This window comes from Taudactylus pleione, unplaced genomic scaffold (genome assembly GCF_031769625.1).
Source record: "Taudactylus pleione unplaced genomic scaffold, aTauple2 ptg000016l, whole genome shotgun sequence".
NCBI lineage: Eukaryota > Metazoa > Chordata > Amphibia > Anura > Myobatrachidae > Taudactylus > Taudactylus pleione.
This window is the reverse complement of record NW_028284418.1, coordinates 29634390-29653624: the sequence shown is the minus strand read 5'-3', so window position 1 is coordinate 29653624 and position 19235 is coordinate 29634390. Positions and strand designations below refer to the sequence as shown.

At 40.8% G+C, this 19235-nt stretch overlaps 1 protein-coding gene across 4 annotated transcripts in view; it reads right to left on the bottom strand.

Annotated features, from left to right (window-relative positions):
• The window catches only part of LOC148541907 (cGMP-dependent protein kinase 2-like), a 198963-nt gene that overhangs the window by 101588 nt on the left and 78140 nt on the right, over positions 1-19235 (bottom strand). For all 4 annotated transcript variants that reach the window (XM_088473410.1, XM_088473391.1, XM_088473421.1 and 1 more), the window contains exons 2-6: positions 16909-17524; positions 14552-14718; positions 8784-8897; positions 7594-7699; positions 807-870 (exon numbers count right to left, since the gene is read on the bottom strand). In XM_088473410.1, the coding sequence (XP_088329536.1) occupies positions 807-870; positions 7594-7699; positions 8784-8897; positions 14552-14718; positions 16909-17372 (915 nt within the window). In that variant the 5' untranslated portion in view covers positions 17373-17524. The remainder of the gene's footprint in view (positions 1-806; positions 871-7593; positions 7700-8783; positions 8898-14551; positions 14719-16908; positions 17525-19235) is intronic.

Sequence of the window (19235 nt, the reverse complement as noted above, 5' to 3'; positions counted from 1 at the left end):
TGTGCAATCTTGAAAGTGATGGAACGATGTATCGTGCATTGTTTGGTGGTTAAATTGTTTACTATATAATGTTAACATATCGCCTGGTCGTTCGGTAGAGCTTACACACTGAACGATGTGGTAAAAATTGTTAACAATATTCTCAGATTGAGCAACATGTAGGGCCAACCAAAAGATGCGATGAACGACTCACGGGAGCGTGCGATACAGCAAAAGTTTTATATGATGTGATCGGCAGGGGATAGTCCAACCCCTTTAAGACACAGTTGGTCTAATTCCATAAAATTACACTAAGCTATATTATATATTAATATATTAAATATATTATCCACACACTGAATGCTCTACTTTGAGATTCCATAATTTCAGAGACTTTTAATCTATTAGTCATGACCAAAGAAATTTGTCCCCATGCTGTTTAAGACAGGTCACCGTGACCCTCTATTTCTAAAACTATTATGTACTACTAATTCGTAAACTCAGTATTACTATTTAAATACTGTTGTATTCAAGTACCTGGTTAACCAACAGTCCCCATTTTGTAATATAGTATAATAACATACGTAAAAGGATATACTGTACAATATTTTAAAACTGGAGCCGGGATCTAAAAGTCAATTCTGAAATGTAATGTGGATAATAGAGTATGAGTCCCAGAGCTATTTCCCAGTGTTTATGTAGATTTTGAGCCAAAAAGGTTAAGAACATCTGACTTAATGTAAGAACAATGCACTGCAGATTATTGCTGTATATATTACAACCACATGCTGTACAAACAACCACAGTATAAGGAAAAATATACGCACGACTTCCAGGCAGTCTACTATCTTGGATAGCTTCTCTTCCGGTAAATCTTTCAGTAGTGAAACACTGAAAAAAAAAATACATTTTAAAAGAAGTTATATTCCTGGATTCAGCATTTCAAATATACTTTGACAGCTCTGTAATACATTTCCCACTCCTGTCTCTGTTAATATAGATTTTCTCCCACTCTTTCCCAGTAATGGAAGTTGCCCACACTTCTTAATGACTTCCTTAGAGTCAGTTCAACTGACTGAGAGACAGCGTTATATCTAATGGCACATGACTTTTCAAATGTAATAGGCCCTTGTCCCAGATACATAGAGATTATCCATAGTCTTTCTCTGCCCAGCATGCCCTTTTTAATTCAGTGCATTGAGACTATCTGCAGAGGGTTTTGAGAATTGTTAATTTTGCCTGTAGCAGTCATTTAAGTAAACGACTTGCCACTCAGTGAAAACTCTATTCCTAAATGAAGGGTTGCTTAGGTGTGCATTACTACAGCAATAATACAATAAATCCCCCCTGTGAGCCTGGCATTGCTAATTTCAAAAACCTGTGGTATCATTAATATCTCATCTGACATTTCACAGATAATGGGAGGGGCTGGGCTGCACATCTTAATATTAAACGTGATAGTAGGTGCTACCATGCTGAGACCAGTAGTTCTACAGCAAAAAGGAGAGGGGGGGGGGGGGAGGAGCAGGTGCACACTATAAGCACTAAGAAAACAAATAATCAAAAATATCTATAATAGACTGTAATAATTAACATGGTTTTAAATGTAAGGTTTCTTAGTACATGTTTGGCCAAAGATGTTTGCCCACCTACCACGTCACGGTGAACCTTATACAGGTGGGTCCCTAACATCTCTAATACTAACACACTAATTAATTTACCTTACATTTAAAACCATGTTAATTATTACAGTCTATTATAGATATTTTTGATTATTTGTTTTCTTAGTGCTTATAGTGTGCACCTGCTCCTCCCCCCCCTCTCCTTTTTGCTGTAGAACTACTGGTCTCAGCATGGTAGCACCTATTATCATGTTTAATATTAAGATGTGCAGCCCAGCCCCTCCCATTTCCTGTGTGTGTGTATTTAAGGTACACTCTGAAGGTGAGACCCCTTCTTTGGGCTAGCACTTTTCCTGCCTGCCCCAGGTGATTTTAACTGGTATGGGTCCTTGCATTGCAGTACACACATCTAATGGGCTCTATGATAGGTAAGTCCTTGATAAATTAATTAGTGTGTTAGTATTAGAGATGTTAGGGACCCACCTGTATAAGGTTCACCGTGACGTGGTAGGTGGGCAAACATCTTTGGCCAAACATGTACTAAGAAACCTTACATTTAAAACCATGTTAATTATTACAGTCTATTATAGATATTTTTGATTATTTGTTTTCTTAGTGCTTATAGTGTGCACCTGCTCCTCCCCCCCCCTCTCCTTTTTGCTGTAGAACTACTGGTCTCAGCATGGTAGCACCTATTATCATGTTTAATATTAAGATGTGCAGCCCAGCCCCTCCCATTTCCTGTGTGTGTGTATTTAAGGTACACTCTGAAGGTGAGACCCCTTCTTTGGGCTAGCACTCTTCCTGCCTGCCCCAGGTGATTTTAACTGGTATGGGTCCTTGCATTGCAGTACACACATCTAATGGGCTCTATGATAGGTAAGTCCTTGATAAATTAATTAGTGTGTTAGTATTAGAGATGTTAGGGACCCACCTGTATAAGGTTCACCGTGACGTGGTAGGTGGGCAAACATCTTTGGCCAAACATGTACTAAGAAACCTTACATTTAAAACCATGTTAATTATTACAGTCTATTATAGATATTTCACAGATAATGGCAGCTTTTAAAAGCTGTAGCTTGTAGACAGGAAAAGAAGTAACGCATGACTTGTAGTACAGGCATCAATATCAGAAGCTAAAAAAATCACGCTGCCGGGGCCAGTGAAGCTGCGTCCAAGGACACAGCCACTGACTTTGGCATGCCCAGAAAATGAGGTCAATGCCCGTTTTCTGGTACGCATCCTATCACCGCCCCTTATCCATCCCCAAACAGCCGTGGCATGTCAATCATGCTGTGGCGTATGGAGCACTGCGAGTGGTCTTGCAGACACTGAGCAGCACATGCGCAGTACGTATACGGTGCATGCGCTGATCTGCCAGCTTTGGAGTTGAACGAAAACCATCAGGTTTGTGTACAACTCTGAACAGGCCCATAGAGAGCTTGTCCGAGCCCCAGTTATTTTCAGGGGCATGGCCTAATTGTGGGGGGACGTGGCCATGCTCCGTTAGGAAAAAAATATTTAAAAAATTGTAGCAGCGCTGCGTGCTGGAGTGGGGGGTGTTGTGAGCCCTTCAGCCAGGGGCAAATCCAGAGAAGGGGGGATGCGATCACTGTGATCGCTCCCCCAAACCCACACACAGGCAAAGGAGACTGCCGCTGTTGCTCAGTGGCAGCAGCCTTCCTAGACACACTGGAGTCCAGCAAACATCAGCATGTTCTGGGCTGGGAATAGAGGCTACTGACAGGTAAGAGGGTGGGGAGGAGGCGGTGAACCCGGACCCTCCCCTGCCCTCTTCCTTTCTAGGCGCCCCTAACTCTGAATCAGGCCCAATGGCCTGATTCACTGCTAGTGGTTATAGCTCATTTACAAAAACTTAATTTTATTATGAATAAATATGCTATACTTTACTGTGTAGTACTTCATAATACAGAAACCTTGCCAATGGGCCACAATCCTCTTTAAATTATTATATAGTCGTCTTTGTGTTTATCTAAACTGAATATATCGATCAAATATATCGATCCCTTCCTTGATCCCAAATGTATAGAATTCTTATTTTAAGTCTGTACTGTAATATTTGTATTGGTTATACACAACCTCTGGATCATTATGCACAGTGGATTTTGTGCCTTTATAAAACTTTATGGCAGCCATAACGTATGGGTTATCTCCTTAGTCAGCTGGCTAAAGTCAGGAAAACGATACAAATAGTGACTCCTCCTTCCTTTTCTGTATTTCAGCTGATTGAGGTAAGTTTGGGATATGACATTAAACCTTGATGTTGAGAATGTTCTACTTCAACATACTAACAAAATGCTGTAGATCGGTAATACACCATCCACAACTTCTCTAGAAGAGTCTTTGTGAGGATCACCAAAGAAAAGGCAGAGTGTTTCTAGAATACCATTATTAACGGTATCATTAGTAAAGAAAGGGAATAGATTGATAGGACTAATTTTAAGACACTAAAACGTATGTATCTTATTCAAAATGAGGTCGCTTCTTAGTGCCTAAAATTGTTGTGGAGAAAGAATACTTTCCCACCTCAACTGATATATATGATGCGTATCTCCATATTCCTATTTTAGCTCAACATCAACTTCTCAGTTTTTTTGTATTAGGCCATGAAGTCCATTACACATGTCTACCATTCAGACTGTCTACTTCTCCAGGAACTTTTACCAGGGTAATTTTTATGGTCACTCCCAGAAAAGAAGGAATCATGGTATGGCTTTATATGGATGACATTCTTGTAACAGAAAACTCAATGCACATCACCAGACACAGAACAGCTCAAACAGTGAAAATTACTACAGGAACATGATTGTATAATCAACACAATGAAAGGTTATTTGAAGCTTTCTTAACAGCTGTTCTTAAGAGTTCAGATAAATAGAAAAAAATCACAAAAAGAGTCTTTATCAGAAGGACAACATGTCAAATTTCAGCCTCAAGCATATCATCTTGTCTTTGAAAATGGTTCCAGTAAGGAATTGTGTCCTTCTCCTAGGAGTGCTGTCATCCACTCTAGGTGTTCATCCATGAGCAACATGGAATATATGAGATCTTCAATTGGACCTACTCAATCAATGGGATGACAATCCAACTTCTCAATATCAAATTATCAGACTTACAAATATTACAAATAAACCCCATAGATGGTGGCAGGATGCAATGCTAAAAGATCATGGAGTCTGTCTCTTACAACCAGAATGAATTGTGCTCACCAAAGACTCCCGGCCTCTCACTAAGGGCGAGATTTATCAAGCAGTGTCATGAGTGGAGGAGTGGACCAATGGAGAAGTTGCACATGTCTACCAATCAGCTTTGAGCATTTATCAAGTACATTCTATAAAATTATAGAAGATGAATGGTGTCAGATGATATAGAGTCCATCCAGGGTTATGGAGATTGCATGGAGCTCAGGTGGCTGCTCCTAGTGGTTTACTCAACAGTCTGATTAATTTATTTTTCACATTTTCAAGCAGTAAAAAGAATTACACCTTGTATCAAGCGTTTTATAGTGCATTGAGATCTTACTCTAGTAATTGTCACATGTAACAGCAGCTGGGGTACTGCAGCAGTGTATTTTTGAAAAGTTGGATCCCATTGGCTGGTAGCTATAGGGTTAAACAATGCAAACGTTGGTATTTGGCACACAGATAATCAAATAGAAGTCCAAAGCAGGGTACCATAGGGATGTCCAAAAAACAGCCAGGAAACAATGCCAGGGATTAAGAGCCAGAGAGGTAATCAAACAAGCCAAGGTTAAAAGTCAAAAAGATCCAAACGTAGAAACAGACACCGGAAGCAGCTGGATTAGAGTGTGCAAGCACAATCAGCAGGTAATGGTTGAGCCTCACTTACATTTCTTCCTACCTTCCATAACTCTGCACAGGATTGGCTGAGGCCAGAAAGTGGGCAGATAGAAAACATGATGCAGAAAGTTCAGATAGTACAGACTCTTGAGTAAACCACAATGACAGTAGTTTAACTGGCTCAATAACAGGTCCACAGTGCATGAGGTCACAAGTGAAGTATTGTACCACAGGGAGTTCAGCATCTTTTCTTGTGTGATTGTGATGGTAATAGCTGCTCTAACATCTGATCCTTTTGCGCCATAGCAAGATGTTTCCCCCAAGTGGATCACACTTAAAATGTTTTTTTTTTTTAGTTTTTTCTGGTGCCAATCTCGTCCATCTGTCAAGTGGGAGAACTTCACACTGTATGGAGTAAGGAGTCTTTTTTGAACATATACGGGATACAGACAAAGTGATGTTGTGAAATAATCCTACGGATTTCAGCAGATGATTTACAGTATGAAAGGCAGTGGTCATCTCTTCATAACATTATCAGACATTATATTTTGCATGTGACATCTTCTGTTGATGCTCAGTTTGGAAGGAAATAACTCAGTTATTCAATAACAATTATTTTGTTGCACTTTTACTTAACCCAGCTTCATTATTTATATATTGCTTGGGTATGTCACATGTTATGGGTGTCATGGAGTTGAAAATAAAAGAGTTATTACTGTTAATTTAATTTCTTTGAAATACTCCATGGTGGCTGTGGTATGATATGTTGACAGTCATCATGTAAACTATGATGAAATGTCAACATGTTAGAATGCAGGAATGCCGTCCCTGGTGGCCCAGCGGTGACTTACCTGCTCCCGACAGCTGCAACGAGTCCAGCGTGGTTTCCAGGTTCCGATGGTCATGTGACTTCCGAGTCAGAGCTGTGTTCAATCGGCGTTCCAGTGAGTATTTATTCCATACAATAATCTCTAGCCCAAAAAAATTAAACCTCCTTCTATTACCTAACTGGAACCCCCCCACAGCTTAACACTAACCTACCCCCGCAGCCTAACCCTAACCCTCCCATCTGCAGTTTAACCCTAATGTCTACATTCTGACAATGTTATGATTTCACCAGTCAATATTCTGAGAATGTCAACATGTTGCCTGTCAACATTGTAACAATATTGACATTATAACTGTCAACACTGTTGCATCGACATTATGAATGTCTACATTATAATTGTCAACCTTTTGACTACATCCCCTCCATGGTAGCTGGATATTTCTATCTATGTTGTTGGTTTATATATTGTAGGACAACTTGAGAAGATTGTAAAGAACACCTAAGGGAAGGAGACCGTATTCTACATACCTTCCGGATGTGTATCTTTGTCCTGTCTCTGCTCAGCTGACTAAGGAATTAACCCATCTTATTGCTGCCATACAGTATTTCAAGGGCGTGAAATTAATGGTAATAATAATTATACTACTTCATGTTCCTGGGTCCAGACATCTGTTAATATATGTTTCATATTAATTACAATATCATTTTATATACCCCTCTTTGTACACTTGTATTACTATGAAAGATTACATTTTTGTCAGCTATGAAAAAATCTATGAGACTAGTGAAACTAATTTGTGCCCCATTTATTGTAGCTGACTTTTAATTGAGACTTCAGATGTCCATTATTAAGAGTCTGCTTGTGTATTCTTTTTTAACCAAAGAGTAGTATTATTGGTTAAACATTTAAACAAAGAGGTTAGTTTGTACAAAATAGAGCAGCGAAGCCATCATGGCACATATAAGGAAAACCACCTATTAGTATAATTAGGTGTTTGTGTATGAGCAGGGACTGAACAATCTTTGGTCAATCAGATCATCATAATCCAAGCAGTACATAGTATTTCATCTAGTGGGAAGCAGTGACTAGTCACGTGTATGACTGTAAAATGAGGACATTGCTTGTTTGGCAGGGGTAATGTCAATATGTGCAGGCATAGGAGAAGGCCCTGTGGATGCTTCAGGACTCCCAATGCTTGGATTGCCACTAACCACTTCTATGCATGGCTTATGGTATTACATTCAGCTTATTACTACAAATCCCTTGTGTGGTCACAGGTTAGTAAGTGATCCATGGGTGGTTGCATAAATGCAAGTTCTAATGGGGAATGTATCAAATTACCTGCGGAGAAAGCTGAAGTATTCCTGATGCTGAGCCTGTGCTGAACTCATCATAATGTTCTGGAAAACCTGCCTGTCCAAGACCCAGATCTTTGAGTCTTTTACAGCTGTATAGGAATAAATAAATAAATGATATCTATATCATCTATATATCATAGAACCACATATTGCAAGACAATACCTTTGCAAGGCAAGAAACCTCATGATAGTTCTTGAAAACTGCTTTACTACTGTAAGTCCTTCATGGAAAGTCAAACATGTACCACTATGCTAGTCTGGATTTCAGTTGGCTTCTTACTTCTGTCATATCAGTAGAAGAGAATACAGCCAGTCTTCTTACATTGCTACTGAAGCCGTATGTTGACGGTAGATGTGCCAACATTGGAAGCTAACTAAAACAGCTGGCCCATAGCCATAGTCGCAAACCGTATATTATTTTGGGCTGTCCCAGACAGGTAGAGCTACTCTCTGCTACCTGGAACTTATAGTTTCTGGAAATTCAGATTTATTGAAGGAGATGGGCTACATTGTAATATATTGCATTACAAACATGCTGCCATATTAGCCACAGGGATGTTTAATAAATGGGCAAATAGACTTCCTAAATGTTACATAGTATTAGCATTAATCCAAAACCACAGTCCCAACATTATATCAAATAGTACATATAGAAAAATCCAAACTAATCAAAGGTTTAAACTGCAAATATTAGGTCAAGTCTTAATTCAAGTGTACGCCCTAGTTCATTCTGTAAAATTACTGTATGCCAGATCCTTAGTAAGCTAGCATCGCACATCTCATCGATATTCAGTCAGTGTAGAAAGTGGCTCTTCACTCTGTGTAGTCACCATGATATTTAAATGATTAACATGGTATCTGTGACCTAATTATCACAGATACACGAGTCACTGTTTCCAGTCTTTCCAGTAAAGAGCAACTTTATTAGTACAATTACAAGTTGCTTAATAATAGAAATGCATTTTGCAGCATCTTCAGATTACTGTTACTTTTTACTAGCGAACTGAAAAACATGTTCAGATAAGGTTAATTAAAATCAAATAGGACTTGATGAAATATGTTATGGGAATTGTAGCCTAACGCACAAAAGGATAACAGGGCATAGATGTTCCTGATGTATTATTTATTGTTTTCTCTGCTGTATACTTACATAGCCGTGATAATGACTCATACCTTTCACAGTGGCTGTTCTTTTGCAGTTATACAGAATTGCTAATTCCCCAAAAGCAGTGCCGGGATGCATCTGCCCTAGCAGCCGGCTATTTTGAATGACATCAAGCAAACCCTCTGCAAGAATGAAAGAATTACATTAACCACAATGTATCTGTTAACCACAATATGATTTCAACTAGAGTATCTACATGCATGAGTAAACAGGTAAGTCTTGAAGGATTCTTGAAAGGAGACTCTTGAACTGTGCGTGGAAGTGAGTACCATAGAGTTGGAGCTGCAAAGCTAAAATCACAACCTCCAAATGAATTAAGGGAGATCTAGGTACTGCTAATAGTCCTTTGTTTACAGATTGCAATTAGTGAGTGGGGCAGTAAGGAATCAGAAGCTTCTTCAGGTACCTTGGACCTGGTTGGAGTAGAGAATGGGTGTTATGTGCAGGCTCGGACTGGGCCACCTGGGAGTTGGGGAGATCCCCGGTGGGCCCCACTGATTCATAGCCAGGTGACAACACCATTCAATCTAGCAGGGCGCAGGGTACAGCACAGCTGCTTGCCGGGTAGTCATCAACTGTTTTGACTGACCCCGCGGCGGCAGCTACTGCACTACTCTGTAAATGCCATGACACTGTGCAAAGCGTTCAGAGGAAAATGTGCTGAGCTCTGATATGGGGGGCCCATCACCCATGGAGATCAGCAGCACAACCTCAAGGGAGTGACTTTGTGTGAGTACATGCAGGAGGGACTGGGAGCTCCTCTCTCTTTTCTGCTACGAACAGGTCAGGTAAGTGTTTTGTGGGGTGGCTGGAGCAGGCCAAAGTGTTTTATTTATTTTTTTACTGTGGGGGCCAATGTGTCTTTGTTTATTGTTTATTCTGTGGAAGCCAATGTCTTTATTTTTTCTCTGTGGGGACCAGTGTGTTTTTTATTTTTTCTGTGTGGGCCAATGTGTGCTTTTTTTCCTGGGGAGGGGGGCCAATGTGTGTGTGTGTGCTTTTCTCCAGTGAGTGCCAATGTGTGTGTTTTAATGACTGGTCATTTCTCTGTGCTAAATGGCCACACCCCTTCCAGCAACTGCCCATACCCCTTAGTGGGCCTCTGTGATTGCATTCCTCTTGTGGGCTCTTCATGCCCAAGTCCAACACTGGTTATGTGGCTGGAGCAAGGCTGGTTAGTTAACAGCTTGGCTGCTGCATTTTGTACCAGCTGCAAGTACATATAGAGGTCTATTTACTAAGCAGTGTTAGGAGACAGAGTGAAAAGTGTTAAGACAGTGATAAGGTGCCAGCCAATCAGCTCCCAACTGCCTTCTCACAGGCTGTGTTTGAAAAATGACAGTTGGGAGCTGATTGGCTGGCACCTTATCACTTTCTTATCACTTTTCACTCTGTCTCCTAACACTGCTTAGTAAATAGACCCCTTAATCTTATAAGTGTCTGCAATGTCTTTTGCTGCATTACATGGTACTATTGGGGAAGTTAGTAGATATATGCTCTGCAATGCCATGTAACCAAGGACTCTATCAATGTATTATTATTATTAGACCTATAGCTTACATCAATCTTTTATATAAAATTAATTTGTCTGTTTGTTTGTCTGGTTATGCATTTGAACACCCCTACACCGATTGGGATGAAACCAACGTGAGGTGGTTTTGTTGGATCCTGGCCAGGTTTCAAGGGGGTTAGGGTCCCAGTTAGACTTCCCGTTAGTGTACGCTGGGCACAACTTGGACCCAGGGAGCCGGTTCTGAGTCTTTCACTGGATGGATTTGGACTAAAAACTTCACAGAGTGGTAACATTGGATCCCAGAAGACATGCTTGGGGGTTGAGGTCCCAGTCAGACCTTCCGTTGGTGTAAGCTGGGCAGAACTTTGACCCGGGGAGCCTGTTCTGAACCTTCCACTGGATTGATTTGGATGAAAACTTCACAGAGTGGTAACATTGGAACCCAGAAGGCATACTAGGGGGGTTAGGGAGCCAGCCGGACCTCCCATTTGTGTATGCTGGGCAGACCTTTGACCTGGGGAGCCTGTTCTGGGCAGTCCACTGGATGGATTTGGATGAAAACTTCACAGAAGTGTGGCAATTGGTCTGGGATGCCTAAATTAATAACTTGAAGATTTAAACCCGGTGTCAGGACTTTGACTATTTCAGTACATAAAGATAAACTACAGTTGCCGAAGTTCCATTGTGGTTGTTGGAGGATCTATCCTGGTTGCTGGCGTTCATCACATGCAGTGTGCAGAGAGTTAAAGTGATCATCTGTTTCTTAGGTGTCGTCAGGTTGTTGGATTCCTTGCTTGCTTATTATTCCAAACCTGATTCTATTTGGGTCACATGTTTTGAACTTCCTATGGATCACAGACCTCTAGTATAAAGCCTGTTACTAACTATGCCTCATTGTCTGTGCAACGTTACTTTCAGGTCTTCTTTGGACTCCGGCCAGATCCCCGCTGTGCCTGGTGTATGCTTTGGACCTCGCTACATTCCTGCTCGTGTTCCGGTTCCGTGTTCCGGTTCAAGTTCTGATACAGGTTATCAGCTGCACTACAGAGCTCAGCATTGCCATTGTCTTTCCGTTGTTATCCTGCTCTATTACTACTACTCCATTCTACGCTACACTATTTGGTTTACTTGTTACTATTGACTCATACGGACACTGGGGTTACCGTTACAGTCTATCCTTACCGGAACCCCATTATGCCGCAGGGCTTAACCCTGATCCAGACCTTCATCACATCGCAGGGCTCAACCCTGCTCCGGACCTTCATCACATCGCAGGGCTCAACCCTGCTCCGGATCTTCGTCCTGCAGCAGGGCTCAACCCTGCTCCGGATATTCTTCCTGCCGCAGGGCTCAGCCATGTTCCGGATCTCCATCACGTCTCAGGGCTCAACCTGTTTCCGGACCCTCATCACGTCTCAGGGCTCAACTGAGACCCTCATTACGTCTCACGGCTCAACCCTGTTCTGGATCTTCAATATGTCTCAGGGCTTAACCTCGTTCTGGATTTTGTTACATCTCAGGGCTCAACCCTGTTCTGGAACTCCGTCACTCTACAGGGCTCTTCCCTGTTATTGACCTCCCTTCTATCCTGAGGCCCTAGCCTCATGTCGGACTCAGGGTTTCACCCCACATCAGTTCAGTGTGTACTTTGAACTTTGTTTCTCACAGGGGCATACCCCTGCACCTGTTAGTGCATGTCATGAACTTTGTGTTATTGAGATTTAATGTGGAACTTTGCCATACAGTTTTTGTTCTTGAATAAATTCTATTTACTTTTATTTCGTGCTAGTGATATTTCATGAAAAGGTAATTAATAAAACCACCTCAGTTCATACTACCTAGTAAGCCTGACTCTTCCCAGGAGTCTCAAGTGTCTGTAGCCGTGACACCCTGGCAATGCCGGGTACTTCAGCTAGTCAGATATAAAATTACATAAAATACATACATTTTTGAAAGGAAAGATCAATTAGATGTAATCAATGCTTGTTTTCTATGAAAAATGGTAGCTGTATTCACCTAACGATACAAGTTGATGCAAGATTTCAGACACTTATTTTATTCATTTCCGAAATTATTTCACTGATTTCTTCCCATTTCTGACACTAGGTTAGAGAATGAAATATTGTACCAAACAAAATGTGCTGGTACTGTGCACCATTGTGTACTATTAGGAACAAAGCACTGGATGCAATGAATAAAGAGAGTGGAGTAATCTTTCTCACAGCTTTACTTATTCCCTGCAAAATGATAAAAAACACTCTGTATTTAAAACTATTGTATTTCTTCGCAAAACAATCATGTGGGCAAACTGTACGTGGCGTTTCAAAATCTAGAGACACTGTATAAGGTTATCTCTGTTCAATCTGGCTGGTTTGAACGAATATCTGGTAATGTACTGTATGGGCAGGGGCATCTTAAGAGAAGAGGGGGCCCGTGTGCATTCCCCGTACTGGGCCCCCTCCTCTCTCCCCGGTGGCCGACAGCTGACTGACGCAGCTGGCCGGCCACCGCAGAGTCAGTAGACTCTGGGCACTAGAGTGTGCCCAGAGTCTACTGCGCATGCACAGAACGCCGGAAAAATGGCGGCGGCGGCCATTTTCCGGTGTTCTGTGCAGCGCAGACACCTGACCTGGGACCACGGACATGTGGGTTTAGATAATATGGATGCAGAGTGTGCGGTGCGGGGCCCCTCCCATTATAGATACGTGTATTATAGTGTATGGGAGCAAATGACCAACAACCATTTTTTCCATGGAACACAACAAAAATGGTCATACAGACAAATTCGTTAAGTCCGTTTGTATGTTTTGGCAGATTGGCATGAATTGGGGCATTACTCGTGTGGATCATTTGCTGGATTAATTTGCTCTGATTTTGCTATTTAAAGTATGTGGAGGATTGTGAGTAAATGGGCTGGTTCATGGTCAATGTCATCACATGGTTTTTACAGATGTCGAGAGGTAAAGTTTAAAGCTGACAGATCCAAAATGGATAGCATGGGAAAAAGCTGCATTACTGGGGACACATGTTCAGTGGACATTACCTGTGTAGGATACAAGGAAAATCCCATTCTCAAAATGCAGTATAGCTTATTATAGAACTTTATATTGACGTTCAAGTTCAGAAGTGACAATTTGATGCTATTGGTATTTAGGCTTTAATGAAGGTATTACTGGCTTGCTGCATATTGAGTTTTTCTTTTCTAGATATCCCCTTCCTTTCGAGCACCTTCTCCAGCTGATACATTTATTTCAGCTACTTCCATTTTGTTTGTCATTGTGTGAGAAGCATATGTGGGATCATTAGAGCGTGTTGGTCAGAGCCGTAACTAGACTTTTTGGTGCCCTGTGCCAGAAAGAGCATTGGCGCCCCTCATTTTTCAAAGGGACATAATGCACCCAAAAAAGGGCCATGGCTTCATGGGGAAGGGCCAGGGAAGAGATAGGAGAGTCCAAGAGATGCTGGGGATGAAATAAGAGGAAGCTACAAGCAAGAATGATAATAAACATACATTTGACAGGCCCAAACAGCGCCCCCTGACCTGTGGTGGTCTGTGCGATGGCACCGGCACTACCCTAGCTACGGCCCTGGTGTTGGTCCTTTTAGTGCCATATTAGGGACTCGTGGAGTACCTCTAGCTCTCAGATTAAAAGCACATGAATCTGTGGGCCTGATTCAGAGAAGGACGGATTTGCAGTGCTGCACTCAAGCGGCTGTACAAATCCGTCCATCTCAGATGCAAATGCAGAAGGAGAAGTCAGACACCTCTTTGCTGCATTTGTGATCCCAGCACTGCGATCGACGTAACAGGCTGGGATCACCATCGCGACCATAGCGACTGGGGTTGCGATTGTTGCTCCTCTGGTCAGGCTGCGGGAGCTGTAGCTTCCCGCAACCTGGCCGGTGCCTGATCACGCAAGAGGCTAAGAATCTGCGTCCGCCGATGCAGACCTTGGCCTCGTCCCTCCCGGAAAACATAGGTGTTACGCCCTGTTTTCTGGGAACAGCGACCAGGCACGCCCCCGCTACGCTGCCCAAAAGCCGCAGCATGTCAATCATGATGCGGCTTGGGGGGGTCTGCGAGCGATATCGCAGGACCCTTTCTGCACATGCGCAGAACGGGTCATAGTCAGACGCAGATCCCTAACCATCGGAGATGTGCGTTTGTCCGCGGTTGAACGTACATCTCTGAATCATGCACCATGACTCAATAGAAGAACTTCGGCATTTTATTTACCAAAAACAAATGTGCCTACCCCTTACCTGCCAAGACATAAAGATGGTTTCCCGCCGCACCTTCCTGAATGACAAGTTGTGATTGGCTGTACAGCCGCTCATACATACAGTCCACCATCCTCCGTACATGTGATGCCTCCAGCTGCCTTAAGAAGTCATTACTCATGATTGCTCCAGTGATTAGCTTCTTGGCACTACAGATAAAAGTAAACAGCTAATTTCTGCTTTATTCACACATATTAACAGAATAATTATAAAATTGCCAGAGAAAAGCAATAAAAAAAGTGTCATCTGTTTAATATATGAGTAATAAATTTAATAGAGGGACTATAACACATTTCTCTGCAGAGAATGTAAATATTTGTGCTGTACTCTCACACAGCCGAGAATAAATGTCATTGTGAATATAATTTTCACAACAGTCTGCCTCAGGATGATACATTTGGATGTGCCTCCATGTGGGAGACTGTACCCAGCAATCATTTTAAGACAAAGACACATATGTTCTCTGCCATATATTTTACCGGTATGAGAAAATTTCTTTGTAGACGCTGGATTAATTCCAAATGGTTTCCTCATGGGAGTCTGACTTTATGGCATTTTGGAAGATAATCATTAAAGTGATAGCAGAAATGCACAGTGGTACTGTAACCTTTTAGCAAGAGGACTAATTGTTTTTCAATTGGGCGGTTGATGGTTTGACAATGTACGATGAGAACTGATGCTGGTAAAAGGGCGACTTAACATTTGTCACAGACAGAATAGAATTTACTGAACGTTTCATTTGTTCAAATCTACAATATTTTTTGTTAAAGGGGAACTAATGCAGTAAATAATATATACACTGGTGAAAGCTCTCTTTGTTTACAAAGCAATGGTTTTCATGGCCCGTATCAAGCAGCATGTACATTCACACAGCCCAAACAGTAGATACACCAATGGTTTGCCAGTCACACATGTGAGAAGATTAGCTAAATACTGTACCTGGCAAATATAATATAGGTTGAGTCTCCCATGTCCAAATATTCCGAAATACAGAAATTCTTTAGCATGACTGAGATAGCGAAACCTTTGCTTTTTGATGGTTCAATATACACAAACTTTGTTTACGGCACAAAATTATTTAAAATATTGTATAACATTACCTTAAAGCTGTGTGTATGAGGTGTATATAAAACATAAATGCATTCTGTGTTTAGATTTGGGTCCTATTCCCAAGATATCTCATTATGGTATGCAAATATTCCAAAATATGGAATATTCCACTATCACAAATACCCCTGGTCCCAAGCATTTTGGATATGGGAGACTCAACCTGTATGAGCACTGTGTGACAATGCAATCCACAGGAGAACTTAAAAAATGGAACTCCTCTGGCCAGGAGAGCCATAGTTGACCCTTCTAAGGAACACACAAGTGGCCTTTGGGCTGCCAATTAAAAGATGAACTGTAAAATTCTTTACAGATATTTGGAAAGAAAAGGGGAACTGAATTTTTTAAGTAACTTTGATACAGTACACTATGCACAATCTCAAATATAATAACCATCTGCCTGAGTGAATAATGCGGGCCATACATTTAAGCGGTGATTCCCAGATTCCCTGATGCCGATTGACATTCTGATTTGCGAACTCTGATGATCGGCAATTTCTCTGGGGATCCAGAAAATACAACATATTAAAATTCCGTGACTCACTGATTCCGATCATTTTTAGGTCGGAATCAGCGAATCGAGATTGTCCATCATATTGGATTTTGACAATCACCCAACCCAGGCATTGGTAGAATGGGAATTAATTGCTATTGTATAGCTAAAACTCAAGTTTTGAGGATTACCCACCCCTGGCTTCAGTTCTGGCAAATAGAAACACATGTGCAACAAAAACTGGCCCAGTCTGTGCTTTAATTTTTGGTGCTGGAGCATTGATAAAGCATGTGAAATAGTTAAACAATCAATGCAAACATGGCAGGGTAATTTTAGCTACTATACTTGTAACGTTAGGATAAATTCAAGCTAGCTGTCAGGGTAGTTTTAAGTTCGTTATCCAGCAGGTTCAGTTTTAGTGAGCTATGTCTACATTGCAGGGTAAAGTTAAGCTAGCTATACTGGTATGGCAAGTAAAAGTAATTTAGCAATGTTTGTATGACTATGTGAAATTGCTTGTTTGGAACAGTAAATGTAACTAACTAAACTTTTATGGCAGGCTACATTTAGCTGCTGTGCTTGCAATGTCATGGCAAATTTGATTTGAGCTATGCTTGAATAGTAAGGATAAATTTAAGCAAGCTATGTCTTCAAGGCAGGGTAAATTGAAACGAGCTATGCCTGCATGACATGGTGCAGTTTACAAAATGACTGTGCTAGAGTTCACATCTGTTCTTACCTAGAGTCCTTACGGATGCAGGTAACATCAGGGTTCTGACAACTGGGACTGTAATAATGCCGTGAAGTTGGCTCTGCTGAGACCCCTTCCTTAGCTTTCTGACGTCGGTGGGCCTCTGGTGCTTTCTCATTGTACTGGGCAGGTCCTTGGTTTATAACACTTAGGAGCTTCTTCTTCTGACTACCCTTCGGGGAAAGCTCGACGTTATTGTACCCGATAGCATCCTGCAGCTTGTCAATCTGAATGGATTTCGTTTCCAGTTCCTTCTCCAACTGTTTGATTTTGTCATCCTTTTCTTGCAGCTCTTTCCATTTCTGTCTCAGCTCCTCTTCTAGAAGCAGCACTGTCTCCTGCAGTTTAGCAAAGGCCCCAGAGGAATGTTCTCTCCTCCTAGAGGAGAGGCAGCTATCCTCCCCTCGTGGGGCTCTAATAGTTCCATTTCCCATGCTGTTCTGATTGTACATCCCGAAGGAAAGGTACTTTTCTCAGTAATGGCTACTTAGATGTATGTTCTTCTCATGATTCTATTTTAAAACTCTCAGAATGTTGGTTAGAACAAAGAATTTATCCAGATCAAATTTTCATTTTGATATTGACTGTTAAATTTATTCATAACCTAAAAATTATAAAAAAAACAAAACGATATTATTTCCAGTATTGATGCATACATTTCAGTCTACTAAGGAGTGGACATTGCAGGCCCAATTGTACCATTATACTCAGTATTCCAGTACTACTATTTTTTTTTATTATAATACTTTATTAGTTTCATGCATTACTTTATATGTCTAGATAAGAGAAGACCTAATATAACACCATCAGAAATATCATTGTTTTTTATATATTAATTTTGTTCACATATTTAAATTTGTTCGAGCCCTGTCAGCTAATTAAAAATATCATTTTTTTCTACAAAAGTTTAGTAAAGGTTCTTCAACTAAATTTTCTATCATTCAGTTTATATACTGTTTTTAGACATTTATAAATGTACAGGACATTATGAAAACTAATCCCCAGGTAACTAGGAAGAAAAGGTTGTGCTGCCCATAGCAACCAATGAAAGGCTGGAGTTAATTTTCTACACTGTGGTAAGAAATGACAGGCAGCATCTGATTGGTTGCTATAAGCAACACCACCTTATCTTCACTGTTAGCTGTCAAAAAATGTTTAAATAATAATTATAACAGAACACTTATTTGGCAAAATAGTACAAACCAAAAACTAAAATAAAGCAACACTAACATGAGTACCATTGTATTAATCACCAAGATTAGCCAGGCAAAATCACACATTATTCAGAAATTAATTATTCATTATAATGTATCTTAAGTCTGAATCACAGAGGACAAGAAATTAAATAGTTATGCATGATAACTTCTGTAACATCCTGTTATTAATTTAAGGTGCTTTCTACCACAACACCCTAAGGCAGTACAAATTTTGAAAATATCCCTGACTATGCACATAGCCCTCAAGTCATACTTGGCTTGCATACTCTCTAAGGATGTCTGGGAGATTCCCAAATTTCAACAAGTTATCCTGGACGCCTGTGTGTGTAGACCACTTGGGACTTTCTCCAGTCACATAAAACATTACACCTTACTCAAATATTTTATAAAAGTCCACTTGTAACCAAAGACATGGGGTTATGCAACAAAATAATAAAACAGTGAAACATATCAACATATCAAATATATTCCAGTCCACATTTTCTCAGAAACACATTACAGTAACAATCACTTTGTTAACATACTGTATCACCAACATTATCGTCCCTTGCTACAAAGGTAACACTGATAGATTTCTTCTCCACTAACTCACAAATTAAGTGATGTCTAATAACAATGTGCTTAGACCATCCATGGTGCTTGGTGCTATAGGACAAGTCAATTGCACACTTGTTGTCATGCAAGAGTCTGATCCTGACTCAGAAGATTTAATTCAAACAAACTCTCTTTAGAGCATAAGGCTCCCTTGGCATTCTCTGTAAGTGCCATGTATTCCACCTCAGTGGTGGATAGGGCCACAGTGGGTTGCTTTCTACTTGCCCAGCTGACGGCTGCACTTGCCAGTACAAACAGGTATCCCATATATGAACGGCAGTCATCATCATCTAATCCCCAGTCGGCATCACAAAAAGATTTCAATTCAGAATTCCCTGATTTTGAAAACTCTAACTTTAAGCAAGTATTTCAGGATATTTTCAGGTTACTCCATGAAATACAGGATGCAATACATAAAAATCAAATTGTATCACAGCAGATGCCAAGAAATTGTCTACTTATTTTTTTTCTACTGATGAACTTAATCTGTCACAGTGACTTCAG